We start from the raw sequence: 21302 nt of genomic DNA, 5'->3' as shown, positions 1-21302 counted from the left end.
GGGGGAGCTGCCAAAGAGCCCTCTTCCACAGAGGGCCTCGTTCCTCGCCCGGAGCCAAGGCGGCCACCTGGGCGAACTCGGGTCACAGCTCCGCGAGACAAGCCCTCCCCGGCCCCTGGGCCTCTCAAGCTCCGCCCGCCCTGGATCGCGGCCCCGCCCCTAAAGCTCAGACCCCGCCCCCTCCGCGCGGGCTGGCGCTCCAGCGGCGCGGCGCCTCCAGGACAACCCCTCGCCCCGGCCGGAGATTCCCGAACTCCTCCGATCGCTTCCCGGCCTCCCTCGGACGCCCGCAGCGGAGGCGGCGGAGATTGCCGAGGGGCGCTGGCCCCGCCCCCGCCGCCGCCACCGCCACCGCCCCCGTCCCGCCACAGCCTCCCGCGCGGGCTGGAGTCCCAGATCCCGGTCCCTCCCTCCTCCTTTCTCTCCGCCCGCCTTCCCGGGGCTGCCACAGTGGCGGGTCGGAGGCTCCCGGCCAGTCAGCTCGTTCCGGTCCCGAGCCCCTCCTCTCCCCCAAACAAACAGCCCTCCCCACGCCTCGGGAGCCCGGACCGCCCCCTTCCTCCCTCGGCCCGGCGTGTGGCGAGGGGCAGTGTGAAGGAGCGAGCGCGGGCCGGCGGGCGAGCTCCGTGAGTGCGAGAGGCGGGGCGCGCGGCGGGCCGGGCCGGGGTCGCGTGTGCGCGTGGGGGCGCGAGCGAGTGCCCGTCGCGACCCGCCGGCCGCCGCGAGCGAGCGAGCGAGTGAGCGAGCCGCCGGCGAGCGACGAGCGGCCACCGCCAGCCGCCGAGGGGCGCCGGGCCCGCGCGCGCGCACGCACGCACGCACGCGGGGGCGGGGGCAGGCGCGCGCCCGCCTGTCGCGACAGTCGGGGCCGAGGCCCAGGGGGAGGTGGCCTGTCGCGGGTCGCCCGGCTCCCGGAGGCGAGGGGGGCGCGGGCGGATGGCGGAAGGCGCCCAGCCGCAGCAGCCGCCTCAGCTCGGGCCCGGCGCCGCTGCCCGGGGGATGAAGCGGGAGTCGGAGCTGGAGCTGCCGGTGCCCGGAGGGGGAGGAGACGGAGCCGAGCCCGGCCTGAGCAAGCGGCCGCGCACCGAGGAGGCGGCGGCCGACGGCGGCGGCGGGATGCAGGTGACTGCGCGGGACGGCACCCCGTTACGGCGGGGGTGCGGCGCGGGGGCCGCGAGGGCGGCGGGGGCGCCGGGGTGGGCAGGGGGTGGGCCTCCGGGGTCTTGGCTTGGAGGTGGGAGGGGGCCGGTCGGGGCCTGTTTGGGAGGCGGGGCGGGCTCCACGGGCTGGGAGGCGAAGGGTGCAGGAGGAGCCTGGTGTGTCCCAGAGGGTCTTGATTCCTAGGGGGGGGTGGCGGGGGGGGGGGGCCCGACGCGTGAATAGGTTTTGGGGGGAAATCGAACATGGTTGAGACGGATTCCATTTCTTCAGACCCTTCCTTAGTTCCCGGGGGTGGAGTGGAAGCCGGGAGATCCTGGGTCTGTTGCCCAGAGAGCCGCTGCACTGAGTGGGGGTGGGGGGGGGGCGACGGTGGGAAACCTCCCAAGAAGGAGTACCTTTTTGGCCTCCCTCGACCCACACGGGGATGGGGACGGGGAGCGGCATATAAAGAAGAGTGAAAAGGGAGAAAAGTCCTCGAGAGCCCAAAGGGGATGTGGCTTAGCTTGTGGGTTCAATCAGTTAGTTACACAAGGAGTTAGTACGAGGAGTTTTGGTGATGGTGTGGGGACCCCGTGGCGCTCGGTCTCATTAACTTTGTGGAGCACGCTGAGGAGTCTGGAGAGAGACACAGCACGTACCCCCTCTTTACGTGGCAAGGGTACCGACCAGCTCTTAATGGTCCTGGGGTATAAGTGTCCTGGGGTATAGGGCTTTTGGAAGACTGGATTCTGTGTTGTGGACTCCAAGCTAAGCCGGTTGATTTGGGTAGAGAACGGAAAGGCAGTGATAACAGTCAGTTGACTTTGTAGTTTGAAGAAGAGCTGAAACCTTCGTACCTTTCAGGATTTGGTCTCTGTTCCGAAAATACTTGCCGTGAAATGGTGGAGCTCACCTACCAGCCGTTGTTTAGAGATCTGCCTAATTCTCTTAGAATCATAGAATGTTACAGATAGACGGGACCAGAGACATCATTTTTTCCCCCCCGGGGTTCTTGGTCTGGATAGACTTGGAAGACTCTTACGCACAACAGTTTACTTGCACTTTTTTGGTAGGAGGGGAGGCCACTACTTTTCGTCTTTGTTTTTCTGCCCCCCCCCCCCCCCCCCCCCCCCCGGGGATTCAAGTCTCAAAATGCTTTGACCACCTCATTTTGTGGATGAGGAGTCAAAAGTCCAGAGAAGACTAGTGACTTGGCTAAGGCCACCCAGTTAGCTGGGTAGCAAAACTAGAGCTCGAAGCCCAGTCTTCTAATTCCTATTCCTGTGCTCTCTCCATTACACCACTCTTGGAAATCCCTGCAGTGCTAAAAGACTTCCTGTGCTCTGCTCCCCGCTTTTCAAGGCTCTGCCTGACTTCCTGTGTTAGAGACCGAGCTGTATTTAAGCCTGGCGTGGCTGCCTTGTGCTTCTTGGTCTCCTTTGCAGAAGCCACTCTGTTAACTTGTGTTGATTTGGCTAAAGGCACCCTCTTGGTGTTTATTTGTGAATTCTTTTGTTTGCCTGCTTTTGTGCTCCATCAGAACTCTTGTCAGGCAGAGGAATTGGGAGAAGTAAAAGCTCAGGGCCTTGGAAAAAGTAGCGAGGACTAGGAAGAGACTTCAGCTGAGGTGGGTTGGCGTTGGCTGACCCGAGAGAGATGACTGGATGTGGGTGCTGGTGAGCAGGGTCGGCTTGGTGGGTGCATGTATCTGTGTGTGTCTGTGTTCATTCATTGCTTCTGTCAGTCGCCGTCAGCAGTGAGACTCCCTCCCCTCCCTCTCCTCTCCTCTCCTCCTGGGGCTAATTATTTGCTGGTTGCCTTCAAATTGGCTAAGGATAGTAGTATTTGGAAATGGAGCAGTGTGCAGGGACTTTGGAGTGTGCAGAGGAAGGAGGGGATTAGGCCCTTTGGGTGCAAAATGGGCAACTTAGAACCATCCCACAGAGAATCTTTTTTTCACTCTGCGTGTTTGTGGATCTTTATTTTTCACATCGTGCATTCTCGTTGCTGTAGTTCTGACACACCGGGTCACGCAGGTAGTCACATCTTCATTGATTTAGTCCCCTGCCTTCAACGAGCTGTATGCTTCTGGGAAAAGCCCTTCTTTGGGGACCTGTTTCCTTAGTTGTAAAATTTAGGGTCTGTACAGGATGATTTCTAAATTATCTTCTAAGAAACACATCAGGTTCCCTGACCTTAAGGTACTTGGTGCTTCCATGTGGGTGGAGAGACAAAATAGGTGAAAAATTAAGACAGAGAGAGAGAGAGAAAATGTGTGTGTGTGTGTGTGTGTGTGTGTGTGTGTGTGTGTGTGGTTGTGTGTGTGTGTAAGTCCCAGAGGAACAGGAGCAGAGATACCACAGGGTGGATGCATGATGTATGATGTCACAAGTCATTGCATAATTTAGAGCCACGATACGCAGAGGATTTGTGCCACTGGGTCCAGAAGAAGGAGATGGTCATTCCTGCTGAAATGGTCAAGGAGGGCTTTATGGGAAGGTTGAAATTTGAGGCATCATCTGAGTAAAGGAGAAAAAAATGTTCGTGAAAAGATAAAATTTAACCCTCGGTGACCTACAGCTCTAGTACTTTCCTATATCATTCTGATAATAATGGTGGGGTATTTAACATTCATTTAACTAATGTTTATTGAGCAGCTGCTATGTGCCAGCCTCTGTTTTAGAGCCTAGGAGACATGGCAGTAAAGAAAACAGACTCCGCTCTCATGAAACTAATAATCTGATGGAAAGAGACAGTAAAGACATCAGCAACTGTTATTAGGGGGTGGTAAGTGCCAGGAAGAAACTTAAAGCAAGGAGAGGGCTAGAGAGTGAAGAAGATGGTCAGGGAAGGCGTCTGATAGGCGATCCTAGGGTGAAGTGAAGTGAGAGGAATGGACCCTTCAGGTATTTGAGGGAAAGGGGTTCAGGTAGAGGAACCGGGGGTGCAGAGGCATTGAGGAAGAAGTGCACTTGACGTGTGTGAGAACAGGAGGCCAGTGTAGCTGGAGCAAAAGGAGCAGGGGGAGACAGCCTTAGGAGATGATCGCGGCTGTGTAGAAATGCCTTGTAGGCCCTATGTAATATGCGCTTAAAAAAATCTAGAGTAGCCAGTCTTTTTAGTATACTAGTATATGGGTTAAAGCACTTTTTTTTTTTTTTGAAATTTATTTACTTTTAGTATTTATTTATTTTTGAGAGAGAGGGAGAGAGAGAGGCAAGGGCAGAGAGAGAGAGAGAGAGAGGTGGGGACAGGATCCAGAGCAGGCTCCACACTGACAGCAGAGAGCCCCCACGTAGGGCTTGAACTCACAAACCGTGCAGTCATGACCTGAGCTGAAGTCAGATGCTCAACCGACTGAGCCATCCAGGTGCCCCACATTTTTTTTTTTTTTTTTTTTTTAATCTTTACTTATTTTTGAGAGAGAGGCAGTGTGAGCAGGGGAGGAGCAGAGAGAGAGGGAGACACAGAATCCGAAGCAGGCTCCAGGCTCCGAGCTGGCAGCACAGAGCCTGACGCGGGGCTTGAAATCACGAACTGCGAGATCATGACCTGAGCTGAAGTCGGCCGCTTAACCCACTGAGCCACCCAGGCGCCCCTTTTTTTCTTAAATCTTAACAAGTGGAGTTTTCTTGAGGTCATAGGTCCTTCTAGGAAGCCTTCCCTGACAACCGAGGTCACAGCAGACTCTCGTCTTGCCTTCTGTTATTTTGGTGCTTAATTTTGCATCACCTTATGTTGTTCCTTGTCTTATTCTTGTTCTCCTAGTGAGACTGAGCTTCCAGAAGACAGGAACTATATTTTTTTGTTCTACCCTTTATAATATGTAACAGTTTTGGGTACATCGTAAGTGCTTAATGCCTGTGAAGTTGAAGTTTACTTTTTATAGATGATTAAGGGATGGAAAAGATCATGAAGTTGAGAGTTCTTTTATGAAATTCCTCAATCTTCTGAGGGTCCAAGAATTAACCTTTTTTTTTTTTTACAGAAAGAAATCGTTTATTGGGGTTAATGTCCCAAGACTGCTTTACTGAGAGGAACTACAACTCAGAGCTGTAGATTCCGAAGCTGAACCCTGTTGAGTTACTGCCAGTAAGCTTTTGGAGTAAATCATTTCCTTCCCAAAGTGGAGCATAGAGGACATGAGAGAGTCTGTGGTGCTTATGTTATAATCCTTAGGCTAAGAAGGAACCATGGCGGGGAGAGGAAGGATGGTCCTTTTCAAGGTCGGTTTCCAGAAGCTTAATGTGGACCGAAGAGGAGTGAGCACAGCTCTGGAAACAGTACAGAAGTAGAGAAGCTTGGGCGGGTGAGGAGGGAAGAGAAAATTTCAACCTGAAAATTGAAATATGGTTTGAGAAATGTAGTCGGTTGTTACAGAGGGTGATGGAAATACCGTACCTTCGCCTGGTGGAAAGTTAAAATGCGTTACATGTATAGGTATGGGAGGTTCATTTCACTGTAAGCCAAGTCTGCTATGTGTGAAACTTGGGCTTTATGAAACATGCTAGGGAAAGAATTCTTTCCGTCAGCTCTTGTGGTGAATATAAATGACTTGATGAACAAAGATTCAGTTTTTGTGCAACTTTATAGGAACTTAGCTGCTGTATAAAAAAGGCAAGGTACACCCTAATTATTACTTACAACTTTTAGCAAAATTCTTTATAGCAGTGAAATGTTGGTATGTGATTATTATACGGCCAGCTAACTGCTTCTGACCATCAAGTCATAAATCCGGGTTAGTTAAGTGGGTTCAGCAGTTGTTCACGTTAGTGGTTGATTCTGGAAGTAGGAAAACTTTCTTCCTGGACTTAGGGCCAGGGTTCCAGCCAGCCTGTGATCGCTACGTGTATGCTGTATTTCTTGTAAGAGTTGATCTTCCCGTTTTCTTGTTCCTGGGTTTCTTTCCTCCTAGGTGGGTGTCTCTTTGGACTCTTGTTTGGCTATTTGGTGCTGATGCTGACCACGGTGCTACCATTGGAGTAGAGCTATAAAAATAATGTGCTTTCTTTCCAAGTAATTTCACGAATGATGTCTCACAAAAATTACCGAATTTTTCGTATCTATTTGTCTTAGTTTCCTCGAGCACTGTAACAAAATACCAGAGGCTGGATGGCTTGAACAGAAGTTTATTTCTCACAGTTCTGGAGGCTAGAAGTCCAAGATCAAGGTGCTGGCACCTTTTTGGTGTCTGCTGAGGGGCTCTCTTCCTGGCTTCTTGCTGTGCTCACATGGCCTTTTCTGGGTGTATGCTCCTGGAGAGAGAGAGAGAGAGAGAGAGAGAGAGAGAGAGAGAGAGAGAGAGAGAGACACGTATCTCTGTCTTCTTACCAGGGTACTAATCCCATCATTCGAGTCCTGCCCTTATGACCTAAACTAAACCTAATCACTTCCCAAAGGCCCCACCTCCAAATACCACCACAACTGTGTAGGCTAGGGCTTTAACATACTAATTTTGGGGGTGGGGAACACAGACAATCAGCCCATAATACTACCAGAGCTGCGAGTATTGATGGAGAAACCGAGGCACAGTCACTTTAAAAATTAGTGATTTTTGGGGCGCCTGGGTGGCTCAGTCGGTTGAGCATCCCACTTCGGCTCGGGTCATGATCTCGCAGTTCATGAGATCAAGCCCCGCGTCAGGCTGTGTGCCGACAGCTCGGAGCCTGGAGCCTCTTCGGATTCTGTCTTTCTCTCTCTCTCTGCCCCTTCCCCGCTCACACTCTGTCTCTCAAAAATAAACAAACATTAATAAAAAAATTAAAAAAAAAATAAAAGTAATTTTTTTCAAGCCTCACAAGGAAGCCTGTGAATGTAAAACTCGAAAGGTCTTTGAGAAGGAGAAAGATCTGAATTCAAAGTAGGACTGTTCTTTAGGGTGACTCACAGGAGTAGCCTGAGTTGAATTGTGTCCCACCTCCCTCCAGTCTTCTAGCCACCTTGTCATTTTTTTCTCTCGCACACTGACATGTGAACACAACAGAAGCTAACTAGAGATTTAACTTTCATTTTGGTATAAAACAGACTGGTGCAGACAGGCCTCAAGATAACAGGATTGGGGAGAAAGACACTACACTCCTTCGTGTAAACAAGAATGTTGCCAGTGCGGCTCCAATTTGACACCTCTCAGGCCGTCAGTTTGATGCCAGGCTTTCATAATTTGTAGAAACAGTAAACGCAGTCATTTTAGTGGATGGCTTTGCTTGAATTTTTGTTGATATATGCATTTGTAGAGCATAGTAAACGCCTTTATTCTGGTGCCTATGTGCACTTCCCTCAAAGACCGGAGGGAAGAGCATCGGGGATGATGGGAAGGAAATGGCAGTAATTGGATGAACAAACAGATGGAGGAGGGACGGCGAGTGCGTTTGGTGTTTTAGGTGGCCCCGAGGAGTATTGAATTTCTTATTCTTCTCCCCTACAGCCCCAATACAAGCAGGCAGCTTACATGGCTAAGGTTTCATTATCTAATCCATCACAGATCAGCTTGAATAAACCCATTGGCTGGTGCTGATCTAGTTAGGAGGGCAGTGCAAAGCTGCTTGAGCCAGGATTGGGGCAAATCGGATCAGAACAGCCATGTGAATCTTGGACATATTTCTTTAATTTGGGTGGGTAAAGTAGTTTGGGAAATACTTGAGAGAGCGAGAGAGAGAGAGAGAGAGAGCGAGCGCGTGCGCACGAGTGAGCAATCAGCCTCGAGTTTTTTTTCAGATATTGTAGGGACTCTGAGGGGCAAGTGTACGGACGATATCTATTTCTCTGGAGTGTAGGCAGGTGGCTTTGATTTTTTGAGTCTGAACATTTTTGGGTCACTAATGCTCAGTAGTAATCTTTTATAGCAGCATTTGGAGATTCCAGTTGCGATCACTTAATTATGACTACTCTGAGTGAACCCTTAATCCGAGACTGTACGATATGGGTCCTCTCTCTGTTTAAAAGGGGAGATACCGTGGCTATCACTATTGTGATGACCAACCTTAACGTCTATAATTACGTTTGTTATCCACGTATACTTGAAGTAGGGGGTAGTGAAAGAAACGATTTAGAATTTCTCATTTTGGGTTTGACTCCTGGCTTTTCCACTTAGCAGATGAATGACCTTTGGCAAGATGTTTAGTGTCTGAGCTCCTGATTACACATCTGTGACCTGGGAAAATTAATACATACTCTAATGAGCGGCAGTAATGAGTAACTGAGATGATTTAGAGTGTCTATCATGGAGCCCAGCAGTAACCGTTTATTCCCTGCCTCCCTCATAGCCTGCTGCACGACACTCCTTGAGTTCCTGCATAGTGCTTGATCAGCATGGAGTGGTTAATGCGTTTCCGATTGATTAAGTGTCAGAGTTGGGGACTGCTAGAGATGAGCAGTGTGTTAAACTGAATTGCTTGTCATGTGGGTGGAGGACGTGAATGGGCCTGGTTGGTTATCACGGGCTCTCTGGTCAGAGGAGAAGGAGACATTTGCTTCTTTGCTAAGCACTAACAGGGCTACTGAGGTATCACACTGCCCGCATTGAGCAGTGGACGTTTCATGGAACCTGTGAGGTCCCGACTGGGAATGTGCGTGACAGATATGCTGGCCGTTTGGGTGGTGAAAATATCGTTTGTGTTTCCAGTGTTGTAAGGTTTGCTGGTCAGATAGATGACCTCAAAGGGATGGTGCTTTTTGTTCTTATTCTGGTTTGTGGAAATTGAGATGGAAAGCCTTTGTCTCTTGTGGTCTCTCTCTGGTCTCTTCAAGCCTGCCCTGCAGACCATGGAGAGTCATCCACCTAAAAGAGCTTAACAACACTTGATGGTTTGTCTTTGTCTTCCGGATAGAGTCCGGTCTCTCATTTGGCCTCCTCCTGGCCTGACTTGTGCTGATCTTTGTAAACTCATCTCATTTTTACAGTCTACCTCTTGAGTCCTGTTAGGGGGCTTATAGTTTCCTGAGCGCCATGCGGGCTCATTCGTTCTTCTGTTCTTTTGTTTCCGGTTTTCCCGGCTGAAATTCCTGCCTCGACATCTCTCTCTCATCTGTAAGGCTCAGTCTTCAAGAATCAGCTGGGCTGTGGACTCCCCTGGATGCTTTTTGTCTCTGCTCCCATCCCTCCCACATTCCTGCTGGTTTCTAAAACGCTGTGTCCATAGCTGTGTGTTAGGGTTTTTTTGCTTTACCATTTGTTTAAATGTCTGCTCCTGCACCCCTTCCCAGACTGTGAGACCAGGGGATCCTTTGGGATCCCTAGGATTTAGCACTGGGCCTGGGCCCCAGTAGTCAAGAAACTGTGGTTCTTGGTGAATTGAACCTTGTCTCTCTGCTCCTCAGTGGGGCCTGCAGATGGCTTTAATTGTTTCTCCAGATTTTCCCTGGGGGGCCTGGCCCTCGGTCTGCTTTCCTGATCTGTGAAGACTGGGTGTTGTGGGATTTGTGAATGGTACCTGATCTTTCCATTGATATCGGGGTTAAAGGTGAGAAAGGGGTCTTTGAAAACAGAAGCTGGGGTGGAATTTAACTGTTGAATGTGTTGGGTGGGCATGGCAACCAAATGTTTAGTTTCCTGTGCTCAGATATTAATTGAGTGCACGTGTGTATGTGTAAAAAGCGCCTTTGTGATGGTGTGGTGAACGAAAAGAGAGGAACCGCACAAGCAAGGGGCAATTAGAGCTAACCTGTTCCAGTTCATTGGAGCAGTCTGTTGATCTGCCTCTTACAGTGCTGCCGAGAGATTCTGGAGTGTTGCAGTTCGCGGATATTACCACCATTTGGGACTAAGCCCATTTGATCAACTTTCCCTTCTCAACCAATGAATTTCATGAGCTGTTACAGCTTCTTTTTGGATACGGGAAAAATACCAAGCTGAGACACCTCACAGAATACATGCTGTTTTTTCAGATCACGCACTGGATATGCTTGCAAATGAGGAAGCTTGATACAGTTCTTTTCAACCGCAGCCTTGGAAATAGATTCATAGATGTATTTTACAGGAATCCTCTCTCCTTGGCCCTTGTTCTCCCCGCCTCCTTGCCTCTCGGCTAATGATTTGTGCTCCTATATAATCCTCGTCTGTTTTCCAGCCTCGAGACTTCCCTTACTAGTTTAGTTGGGGCCCCTTTAAAGGCGATTGGGTATATATACTTTGTAGTGCCTCTGGCTTCTGGATTCTGCTTCAATAAAGCAGGTTCTAAGAAGGGAATGAGAGAGAGAGAGCAGCCAGTAATATCACTTGCTTCTGACGTGTCCTGTACATACGTGGCATCTAGAAATTTTCAGCTGAGGATTCAAGGCACAGGACACATGGTAAATACCACTTCTGAAGCAGATGACAATTTTGAGTTGCCAAATGATAATGGTTGAGTAACTGCTTAAAAACCTATTTTCCCAAGGGTGGAAACGGCCTTTGAAGTTTAGGTTTCCACAAGGGTGTGTTCGTTCAACCATAATACTTGGGGGTTTTTTTGGGACCTGAGTCCTCAGATAATACCTTGGTATGTGGGATTTTTCCCATGTGAAGGCTGGCTCCTTGGTTTCTCCTTTGGTGAGGAAAAGAGATTTTGCACTGAGTATTGGATGTTTTATTCCAGGCATGTGGTTTCTGAGGAGGCATACTGTTTATTTTTCTTTTTTGGCTGAATCAATTTTGTTGAATCTTAATTTTTTTTTATTTAAAAAAATTCTTTTTAACATTTATTCTTGAGAGACAGAGAGAGACAGAGCGTGAGTGGAGGAGGGGCAGAGAGAGAAGGAGACACAGAGTCTGAAGCAGGCTCTAGGCTCTGAGCTGTCAGCACAGAGCCGGATGCGGGGCTCGAACCCACGAACCGTGAGATCATGACTGGAACTGTAGTCGGACACTTATCCAACTGAGCCACCCAGGCGCCCCAGATAAGTTTATGTATTTATTTTTGAGAGAGAATGCATGCGTGGGAAGGGCAGAGAGAGAGAGAGAGAGAAAGAGAGAGAGAGAGAGAGAGAGAGGAGACAGAATCCCAAGCAGGCTCTGCATTGCTAGTGTGGAGCCCGTTGCAGGCCTCAAGCTCCTGAGCCGTGAGATCATGACCCGAGCCGAAATCAAGAGTCGGACACATTCAAGTGACCGAGCCACCCAGGCGCCCCTGTGGGATCATCATTGTAAATGTCACAGCAAAGCGTGATTTATCATGAAGGATGGGCAGGGGGACTCTCTCAGTGATGGGGCTTTGTGTGGGCAGGGCAGACACGGTACCGGTCCAGTTAGAGGAACCGCAGACCTGGTCTGGGGGCACTGTGGGGGCTGGAATATGGGCTGTGGCTCCTGCTTCTTTTGGAACACTTTTGGAACAGAGACTCATGGGAAGTTCTTCCACTTGCTTTAGTTTGAGCAGCTTTTTCCTCTGCACATTGGCAGCTGTTTGGAGGAGGGGGCGTTAATTGCCGTCCGCCAGAAGGATTTCCAAAACAGACCTATATAGATTTCATTTAGGGATTTATTTCAGGGGTAGGTGGTTTGTCCTGAGTCAGGAGGACTTTGGTTCCATTTTCCTGGAAGTTGGTGGGCTTCCATGAGCCTGCTCTATTTATCTTGGACCGTTAGGCGACTGGAAAAGCAGCTGCATAGTTAGCCCTTGTGTGGAGCTTAGTTTCATAGGTCATTCTCTCTTGGGGATTTTTATACGGTCACATTTACAGCCTGAAGCTTTCTTTTTCCTTTTCTTCCCTTCTGCAGCTCAGTGCTCTGCAGAGATTCTGAGGAGGGTGGATAATAATTTTGGGTAAAAAGCAAGAATTGTTTAGCTTCCTCCCTTCTTTTTGTTTCTTTACTAGCCCCCCCTCCCGCCGCCCATCCTTTGCAAAAGAGTCTGCAAATGAGGTCGCTTATCCCTTAATCGGACTGTCTTGTCCCCTAACACTCTGAATATGTGGCTTTGACAGCTTTCACCTGCTATTTCTTGGTTTCCAGGGGATGGGATAGTAGGATTGTGTGATTTCAAAGCAAAAACTGGCAAAATTGGAAGATGTTTTGTGGTGGCTCCCAGCGTCCACAAAGCGTAACTCATTGGTTTGCACCTCATACAAACCTGTCACCGTCAATAGCTGGCACAATGGGTTTGAGGACTTTGTTGGAACTTCAGGAAGTCTCCACAATGGCTGCCTCTCACAGTGGGAGCTTTGGCAGGGCTCACCGGGAGTTGGTAGTGCTTGTTTTGAAAGTAGGAGTCTGGTCCTATCCCGCTGGATGTCTCTGTGAGAAGGGCAGGGGCAGATTTGTTTGAAAAAGGGAGAGCGGGGCTCTGTAGCTGTCACTTATGTGGTCCATTTTATATATGTCTGTGTTTGCTCCACTGACACACGAATTTTACTGCATGTTTTGTATGTTGTATTCATACTTGCAGCCATAGTCTGACTTGTGACTTTCAAGAAGTTGATTTGACTAATTTTGGTATTAAAAAAATTTTTTTTAATGTTTATTTTTGAGAGAGGCGGGGGAGGGGCAGAGAGAGAGAGGGAGACATAGAATCTGAAGCAGGCTCCAGGCTCTGAGCTGTCAGCCCAGAGCCCGACGACGATGATGGGGGCCTTGAACCCACAAACGGTGAGATCATGAGCTGAACCAAAGTTGGACGCTTAACCGACTGAGCCACCCAGGTGTCCCCGATTTGGCTAATTTTGATATCATCTCGGACTTTAAAGTGAAGGTGGTCATATTTAAAAGTTCCATGTGGGGGCTTAGAAGGTAATATTTCTGTTGGCTCTTCCCTCCCCATCCCCAGCTGCTGCTGCTTTTATGCATCATAGACACTTTTTTTTTTTTTTTTTTTTTTTTTTTTTTGTTCCTCTGCTTGGTGTTATAGGTCTCTCGCCTCTTGTTGTGATTCCAAATAGATCTTTTTGCTGCAACATTGTGGCTTTGATCTGGCTGTTTTACCGTATTGTAGATCAATTGGTTAACTTTGGCATTTTGCATACATACAACAGAAATCTTTTAGAAAGGTGCTTTTCACTGACCATTAGTGATTTTTGTCAGCTGTGTAAAAATGCTGTGATTAACAGATACACGTGTATCTGTGTGCTTGTGTGCTTTTCCTTTATGCTTACTTTGCATTTCTGTTTCTCTCTCTAGGAGTGGTTGGGACTGAGTGCTATCCTGTAGGCTTTGCTTTTTAATCCTGGCAAGCCCGTCTCAGGAAACCTTTGCATTTGATTTTCTTGGGCTGTGTGGGGATCATTTACCCCTATTGGATTTTAGCTTCACTGTGGATTCTTTTTTGCAGTGTTACTTTTAGGCAAATAGTAAATACTTGTTTGGTTTCACAGTATCCCAGAGTTTGAAGAAACCCACAAAATTTGTCACACATACTTTGTTTTAAAAAAAAAAAAAGTATCAATTCTGATACAAGAAAAAATACCTCACTGGTCCAGCATCCTGTTTAGGCAAGGAAATTGTCTAATTCAGAGTATTCCAAGCTGTTTTCCATTGATTGCTCTTTGAGACATGGTAAGAGGTATCATTCTTCTGAGAACAGAAAAATCAAGTAACTTTGGACTAGCGTTAAGCAAAATTTGAACTATTGCATTTTACATTTCATAAGCAGATGTAACTCTCAATTTATAAAAATGCACTTAATGAAGTGTCTCTTTCTCCGCCGGGTTCCCCAAGTACTCCGTACCCCTTCACTAAACCTCTAATCCCCAACGTTCATCACTTGCATTATTCCTCTCCTCCCCCCCCCCCCCAGATGTTAGCAAACTCTACACGCTTTTCCATGCTACTGTTTTCAATGACTATATCAGAAGTTAATTTTTTTTAAAGATGTTTTTACTTTTAAGTAATCTCTACACCCCATGTGGCTTGAACTCACAGCCCCGAGAGCCAGAGTTGCATGCTCTGCCAACTGAGTATGGCTCTACCAGCCAGGTGCTCTAAGGTTACATTTTTTTTTTTCTTTTTTCAATTTCATTATTTTGAGAGAGAGACCAAGAGAGAATGCATATGTGAGCCGGGGAGAGGAAGAGAGGGAAGGAGAGTGAGCATCCCAGCTCTGGGCTCTATCTCGTGAACTGCAAGATCATGACCTGAGCCGAAATCAAGATTTGGATGCTTAACCGATTGAGCTAGCCAGGCACCCCTATTTTTTGTTTGTTTAATGTAAACGAGGTCTACTAATGTTTTCGTGAATGGGTTTTGTGTGTGTGTGTGTGTGTGTGTGTGTGTGTGTGTGTGTGAGTGTGAATGATGCTTTGAAAAGTTTTTCCCACTCCCAAGATTATTAAAAGTAGAGTGGGCTTGCAGACCGACAGAGCTGGGTTGGAGCCCTAGCTTTTCCATATCACAGCTGTATGATCTTGGCTAAATGACTTAACCTTTTCTTCCCTTGTGAAATATACTATAGGATTAGTGTAAGAATGGAAAGAGGTGATGTACATCATATGCTTTTTAGTTCAGGGCCTGACACATAATAGGCATTATGTAATAGCCATTTTTATTATAATTACCAAGCCCTATTTTCTTGTACCCCAGTTGTGTTTCGACTTTCTTAAAAATCTTTAAAAAAATGTTTGTTTTTGAGAGAGAAAGAGACCATGCACACCGGCGGGGGTGGGGCAGAGTGAGAGGAGGACAGAGGATCTGAAGCGGGCTCTGTGCTGATGGCAGAGAGCACAGTGCGGGGCTCGAACTCATGGACCGTGAGACCATGACCGGAGCCGAAGCTGGATGCTTCACCAGCTGACCCACCCCAGTGCCCCTGTCTTTTGACTTCTTTAAAGGTCTCTTAATCTTTGTATCCTCGGCTTCTACATAAGTGTCTGAGAGATACTATAATAAGAACCTGGTAAACGTTTGTTGAAAAAAATCAGCTGTTATGTGACTTGTTTGTAAAAATCTCTGTAATAATTTGGTTGCTACAAAATTATTTTTTTTTAATTTTTTTTTTCCTCAACATTTTTATTTTATTTTTGGGACAGAGAGAGACAGAGCATGAACAGGCGAGGGGCAGAGAGAGAGGGAGACACAGAATCGGAAACAGGCTCCAGGTTCTGAGCCATCGGCCCAGAGCCCGACGCGGGGCTCGAACTCCCGGACCGCGAGATCGTGACCTGGCTGAAGTCGGACGCTTAACCGACTGCGCCACCCAGGCGCCCCAGTTGCTACAAAATTATTGCCACAACAACCCCACAAGATAGGTGGTTCTTTTTCCTATTTTTCAGACGGTAAAAATACACTTCTCTAAGCCTCATGACTAGGAAGCAACAAAACTGGTGCTTCTACCCGATCTTGTGGCTCTTTATTCAGTGCCTTTTCCTTTGGGTCTCATGCCCCTCGGGCCAAAGGGTATGACTGAGAGGGAATGGAGTGAATAGCGAACGTGAACTTCACGTGACATGTATTTACTATTGAAAACATTTTGTCAGGGCACCTGGCTGACGCAGTCATTTACGCTCAGGTCGCGATCTCACGCTTCGTGAATTCAGACCCGGAGACGGGCTCTCTGCTGTCCGCACAGGGCCGGCTTCAGATCCTCGGTGCCCCCCTCTCGCTGCCTCTTCCCCCTCGCATGTACTTGCTTGCTGGCTTGTTCTTTCTCTCTCAAAAATAAACATTAAAAAAAAATTTTTGTCCATTACCTAACAGTTGATTCATGTAGAAGTCAACAGCGATCCCCAGTTTCTTTCTGCAATAATTTGGATCTAGCCAGTGTTTTGAGTTGAGTTTTTGCTAAAATTTAGTGTGTACTTTATACGCCAAGCATTGGATTACAGACTTTATGTGTTTATCTCACTTTCCTGTAGTTCATATTTGGAGGGGTTAAATGAGATTATTCGTTGCCGTATGTATGGTAGTTTGTTATTGTTATTATTATTATTTTGTTGCCTCAAAGTTTTCCCATCTCTAATTTTATTATTGATCCGATAGATCAGCAGTAGATAAATCAATGGATTGGTAATGGTGGGTAGTATGATGAGAGCTGAAGTCATCTAGAAGTTATCTGGCCAGCTCCCTGCTTAAATCAAGTAAGGGAGGTGATGTACTCGTTTTCAGGGACAAGTTATTTCAGTCTCCGAGAGCAGATGGGAGGACAAGCAATAAACTCAAACTTTTGTCTTTAGGTCTAAGTAGAATCTTTCATTTCTTAGTCTTTTTTTTTACTATTCTGGTATTTTCTCTGAGAGTTTCTTATATGGGGTTCCCCCGTCCCCCTGCTTTTCATTGATTTTTTAAAGCATGTGACATATTCACATGGTGAATGGTTCAAAATACGCAAAAGAGTAAAAAGTCTCTGCCTTCTCCCAACTTCCTAGTTTTCTCCTTGGAGGTAACCAGGATGGTTAGTTGTCTGGATATCCTTCCAGAGATCGTAGTTACATAATATTTTCTCTACCTCCTTCTAAAAAAAAAAAAGCTCAGATGGTGATATTAATATGCATACTATCTGTACATACTACATGTATTTTGCTTTTTTTCCTCTATTTGGAAATCAGCAGTGTGTAGATATTTTTTGTTAGATTTCTGCAGTTAGGATTATTCTCTTGTGGGCTGCTGAGATAACTATACCTAAATGTCTCTGGTAAGGATGACTCTGATTAGTACAGGATCTCATAAAATGTGAGTCTGTTTCATGGAATCACAGGGTCAGAGACCTACTCTTTTTTCTTTTTTTTTTTTTTTAACGTTTCATGTTTTTGTTTTCGGAGACCTGATCTGCATCTGTGTTCTTTCACTTGAATACCCTACAAGTCCCTGGCCGATGATAGCATTTTAAAGATGTTTGAGTAAAAGGTAGGCCTCCTCAGCTCTCCACCTGCTCCAGTCAGCTGCTCCTGATCCTGTCTTTTTACACCCTAGAGGCCCTTTTTGGGTCAGATACCCCATTTGTCATTGAGTTAGTAATGATACTCAGGATCTGCCTTGAGTCATTGCACACAGAATCTAACTGCAGTGTGATTTTATTCCGTGTGACATCTTCTGTACCAGGTATATCCAAAATGTCCAGTTGATCCTGATTGAATGTCATTGCTGTCAGGAGGCTGGTCAGTGAGCCAAGTTTGGTATGGAATTGGGAGAAAGGGAGGTTTGGTTCCTGGTAGGTGTTTGTGTCTCAGCAGTCACAATGGCCATTAGTTTCACTTAGCCACTATGTTTGTGGAAAGCCTGGGATTGAGTGAATGCTCTTCATCCTTAGGAGATGGCCACTCTGCCACTGAGACTTGACGGGAAGTAAATAGATATGGTTCAACAAACAGAGTATTTTTCTTTTGTTTACCAGACAGTGGATTCTGATTCAGACGTAGCATCAAGGATTTCACGCTTGGGCTTGACTCTAGCTCAGTTGACCTTTAGAGACTTCTGCATTTAAGGCTAGGAAACTGTGCTTTTTTTCAGAGTTAGCTTCTGCGATGGACCTTTGTCTCCACAAGGGTGTTATTACAGAGGAGGTAGCGTTCTCGCTGTTGGGCGAATGAGGCCAGTGGAGACGTGTCTTGTGCTCTAGGTGAATGCTGACGTCCAGTACATGGTGATGCTGCTCTCACCGCACAATCTTTATGGTCCCAGGGCTTTGCAGCGAGTGAATGAGGCCCACTCGGTCTCTGGCCCCACGCAGTGAACGGAAGCAGGCAGGGCACCAGATGCTGGGTTGTTGCCCCTCTCGCTTCTTCCTTCACACCTGGTATAAGGTTTCCAGGCATTTGTGCAACCTGATAGCAGAAAGCGCCTGTCTTAGCAGTTGAGAGATGGGTTGGCAGGTGGCTCAAGTTACTCCACGTTCCTGATAAGAGCCACTGATCCATGCTGGTGGCTGCTGGGGGCGGGGGCGGGGGTGGGAGCTGTACTGCCGGTGCCCTGCCCAGCAGGAACGGTGGTGGGTCCGTCTGGTGTGTCAGGACTCCTGTGAATGTGCCCAAAGCAGTTCGAGAGGTCTGGCCGGCATCTCTAGGGAAGCAGCAAACTATTGGAGAAGCAGATCTTGCTTTAGAGGAGATGGGTCTTAGGGAATGGTGGCACACAGGGGCAGGAGAGGTACCAACCTTGAAAATATGAAATACAAGCCCAAGGAATAGGAATCACATTTTATTATTGGATCTCTTAAGTCGAAACCCAGCGAAAGACTTTATTGAGTGAGGTGGTGCCAGGCACAGTGATGGCTAAGACGTGACTTTGCAGTGGGGAAGAGGATGTGTACACAGATGCTTTTCACACCACGTGATCATTGCTCTGACAGAGGTATACGCGGAGTATGTGTCAAAGCCTAGTACTTGGTGGCAGGTACTCCGTGTGCAACTCCATCAGAGCAGTTGTCACACTGTATTAAAATACCGGGTTAAAAGGAGCCATTCTGGTATCAGACTGCTTAGGTTCCGACTGTCTCTATGCCTACTTACCTGTGTGTCCCTTGAGCAAGTTACGTACCTCCTCAGTGCTTCAGTCGTTCGTCTGTGAAATAGGAAAACTAGTTTGTACCTGGCGACGTGTGTGAATATCGAGGTAATATAGGAAAACGTGTTTAGAGGGGCGCCTGGTCCATGGGTAACCACTGTACGTGTCACCCGTTGTTACGGTGGTTGACGTAGCGCCAGGCAGGGGCACCAGAGACCATGGCAGACACACGCTGACCCGTGGCAGTGTGGAGTCCGGTATTTATTGTGTTCCCTGAAAGATTGTTAGCATTAACTATGCCAGGTACTGTACGGAAGAAAATGGGTGAAACGTTAACCATCTGTGTCGCTGTGTATGATACATGATGTGAGTCCAGGTTTTGAAAAAGTGTGTAAAAAAATATATATATACTAACGCGAGAAGCTTCAGTGTCCCATGGCAGTTTCAGAGAGAGAATCTTCCTGTTCGTTTGGGAGTTGCATTGGAGGCCCTTCTGCTTTCTTGACACTCTGAAGATAGGCTGTCTGTCTTTAAGGTGGGACAGTACTTTATTTCGGACAAGTATTTCTTTTTAAAAACCTCTAGGAGAAACCATCATTTGGTTTGCAGAAAACCATTTTAGATCAGAATCCATCCATCTATCCATCCGTTCCTATCCCCTTTCCCCTTACAAAGGGGAAACATTACTAATGTTTAAACCCCTTCCTTATTCCTTATATTAAAAGTAAACCTCTCATCATGCAAAAGCCCCTACTTTTTTTTCTTTTTTTAAAGTGATCTCTGTGTCCAACATGGGGCTAGAACTCACCACCCTGAGATCAAGAAGACTTGCACGCTCAACTGACTGAGCCAGCCAGGCGCCCCCAAAGCCCCTGCTCTTTTGCTTGGTCATTCATTCACCTCACAACATGTGAGTGCTTACAACATGCTAGACCCTGGGGGGGTACAGAGTTAATCAAAGGGAAGGTATTATGGAATCTGTGAAGTGTATTGTGGGAGGTGTCTGGAACAGCTGTCCGTTGGAATAAAAGTTTGGTACACGATGTATCGCTAAGGGTGTAGGTGGAGAAAGGGGTCCTCATGTTGCTGGTGCGGTGAAAAGCCGCATACCCGCCATGAAAAGCTGTCTAGCAATATCTACTGAACTGTAAAACGCACATATTCTTTGACTCAGCAGCTCCCTTTCTAGGAATTCATCCAGTAGATATTTCTGCATCTGTGTGCAGGGAAATACATTACAACATTACTTGAACTGGCAAATGGTTGAACAACGCAGAACACTCTTCGACAGGAAATCTGTGAACTAAAATAAGGTACATTCACGGGATGGAATATCACGCGGCCGTTACAAAGGGTCAGACGGCTCCAGATGAACAAACAGAGAAGACTCTGAAATACATCAGGTGTGAAAATTCACGGTGCGGAAAAGCGGACAGTTTGCTGCCGGTGTGTCACAGAGAAAAGCATCCGTGCAGGTGCACACAGACTCTTTGCCAGGGAACACAAGATTGCGGTAACAGGGGTTGCCTCTGGGGAGCGTTCCCGAGTGACGGAGAAGTAGGGGTGTAGGCGGAAGGCTTCTTGTCGTAGCCTTTTGAGTTTTGTGTCCTGTGCTTGTATTGTTTAAAAAAATCAAAGTAATTTATTAATGTGACGTAGGAATAAGTACGGGAGCCATCTTACTCATCATAATGCCTGAATTTGTCAATTTTCATAGGAAAATGAATGAAGTCATGTGTTAGAGCAAATGTGCCGGTTCTGCTCACCTCAAAGAAGAAAATAGTACTGGGGTGGCACGTGACCATTTAAATTCTGTCACGTTGTTCACTGGTACACAGGGTGTTGCCAGTGCTTATATGTATTATTTTACTATGTTTTATTATAATTATTATTAACTGTGTCTTACTCCATAAGGCTAAAACCTCTGATTGTAACGAAAATTCTGATATGAAGGGGAGGATAAGTGTAGAGATGATTATAACCGGAAGTAACGTTAGAAATGGCAGATACTGACCGTGTGTACGGGATGAATTGTGCAATGACGCAGATGATTGTAACGGGTCGAGAGCAAATCATAAAGTGAGTTGAGAAGAAATGAGACAAGTTGGGACCATTACCGTAAGCCAGTTTGCTTAAATATTTCCTCACTAGATGCACACCTATGGGTTACTTGGATTTTTTCACGTTGGGGTTTTATGAACTAGTGGACTTAGCAACAGCCTTTCCTCCCAGACCTAACCTGATGGTAATAGAGGAGCTTCTGTGCCCTGATAGGAATGAGTGCAGTGTTTCTATGGGAGCATAATAGAGGGATTCTTATCCGGTTGGGTGGCATGGGCCCAGGGAGACATTCTGCAGGAGCTGTTGCCGAGAATTGAGTGAGTGAGGGCTAGGCAGGGAAGGGAGAAGGGAGGGCAGGCCCGTCCAGGCAGACGCAGCAGTAGGTGCGAGGGCCAGGGGCGATAGGAGCTGGGGGGGGTCGGAGGTATCAGTGGGGTCGGAAGAGAGGGCGCGAGGACATGAATTTCCCTGTGTCTTCGGTAGGTAGTTCGTCCACAGACTGCAGTCCCCTTGCAGTCTGTACCATTGTTCTTGACGTTGCCATAATGGTGATGGTGATTGGATTATCCTGCCACTCAAGGAACATGGCCCCCTGGCAGGGGGAGTAGTGACAAGTCTGTGTTCATCAAAGAAGAGTAAGAGAGAACAAAGAAAACCTGTATTTGCTTTTGTCGTATATATGTAGTTGAGCTGTCTTCTAGCAGAATTCCTTATTTGTTTTCAGCTGTCTTTATCCTTGAAGAGGCTTTCTCTCTACTTG

At 47.4% G+C, this 21302-nt stretch overlaps 1 protein-coding gene across 19 annotated transcripts in view; it reads left to right on the top strand.

The window, feature by feature from the left end:
• Positions 1 to 731: 731 nt before the first annotated feature.
• The window catches only part of RBFOX2 (RNA binding fox-1 homolog 2), a 289113-nt gene continuing 268542 nt past the window's right edge, over positions 732 to 21302 (top strand). For 5 of the 19 annotated variants that reach the window (XM_023257433.2, XM_023257432.2, XM_023257428.2 and 2 more), the window contains exon 1: positions 737 to 1122. In XM_023257433.2, the coding sequence (XP_023113201.1) occupies positions 937 to 1122 (186 nt within the window). In that variant the 5' untranslated portion in view covers positions 737 to 936. Of the gene's footprint in view, positions 1123 to 21302 lie in introns of all 19 variants that reach the window. The other 14 variants (XM_023257429.2, XM_023257427.2, XM_045062308.1 and 11 more) reach the window with 7 other exon arrangements.

The sequence above is a fragment of the Felis catus genome, chromosome B4, assembly GCF_018350175.1.
Source record: "Felis catus isolate Fca126 chromosome B4, F.catus_Fca126_mat1.0, whole genome shotgun sequence".
Lineage (NCBI taxonomy): Eukaryota > Metazoa > Chordata > Mammalia > Carnivora > Felidae > Felis > Felis catus.
This window is presented reverse-complemented; position numbering and strand designations above follow the sequence as displayed.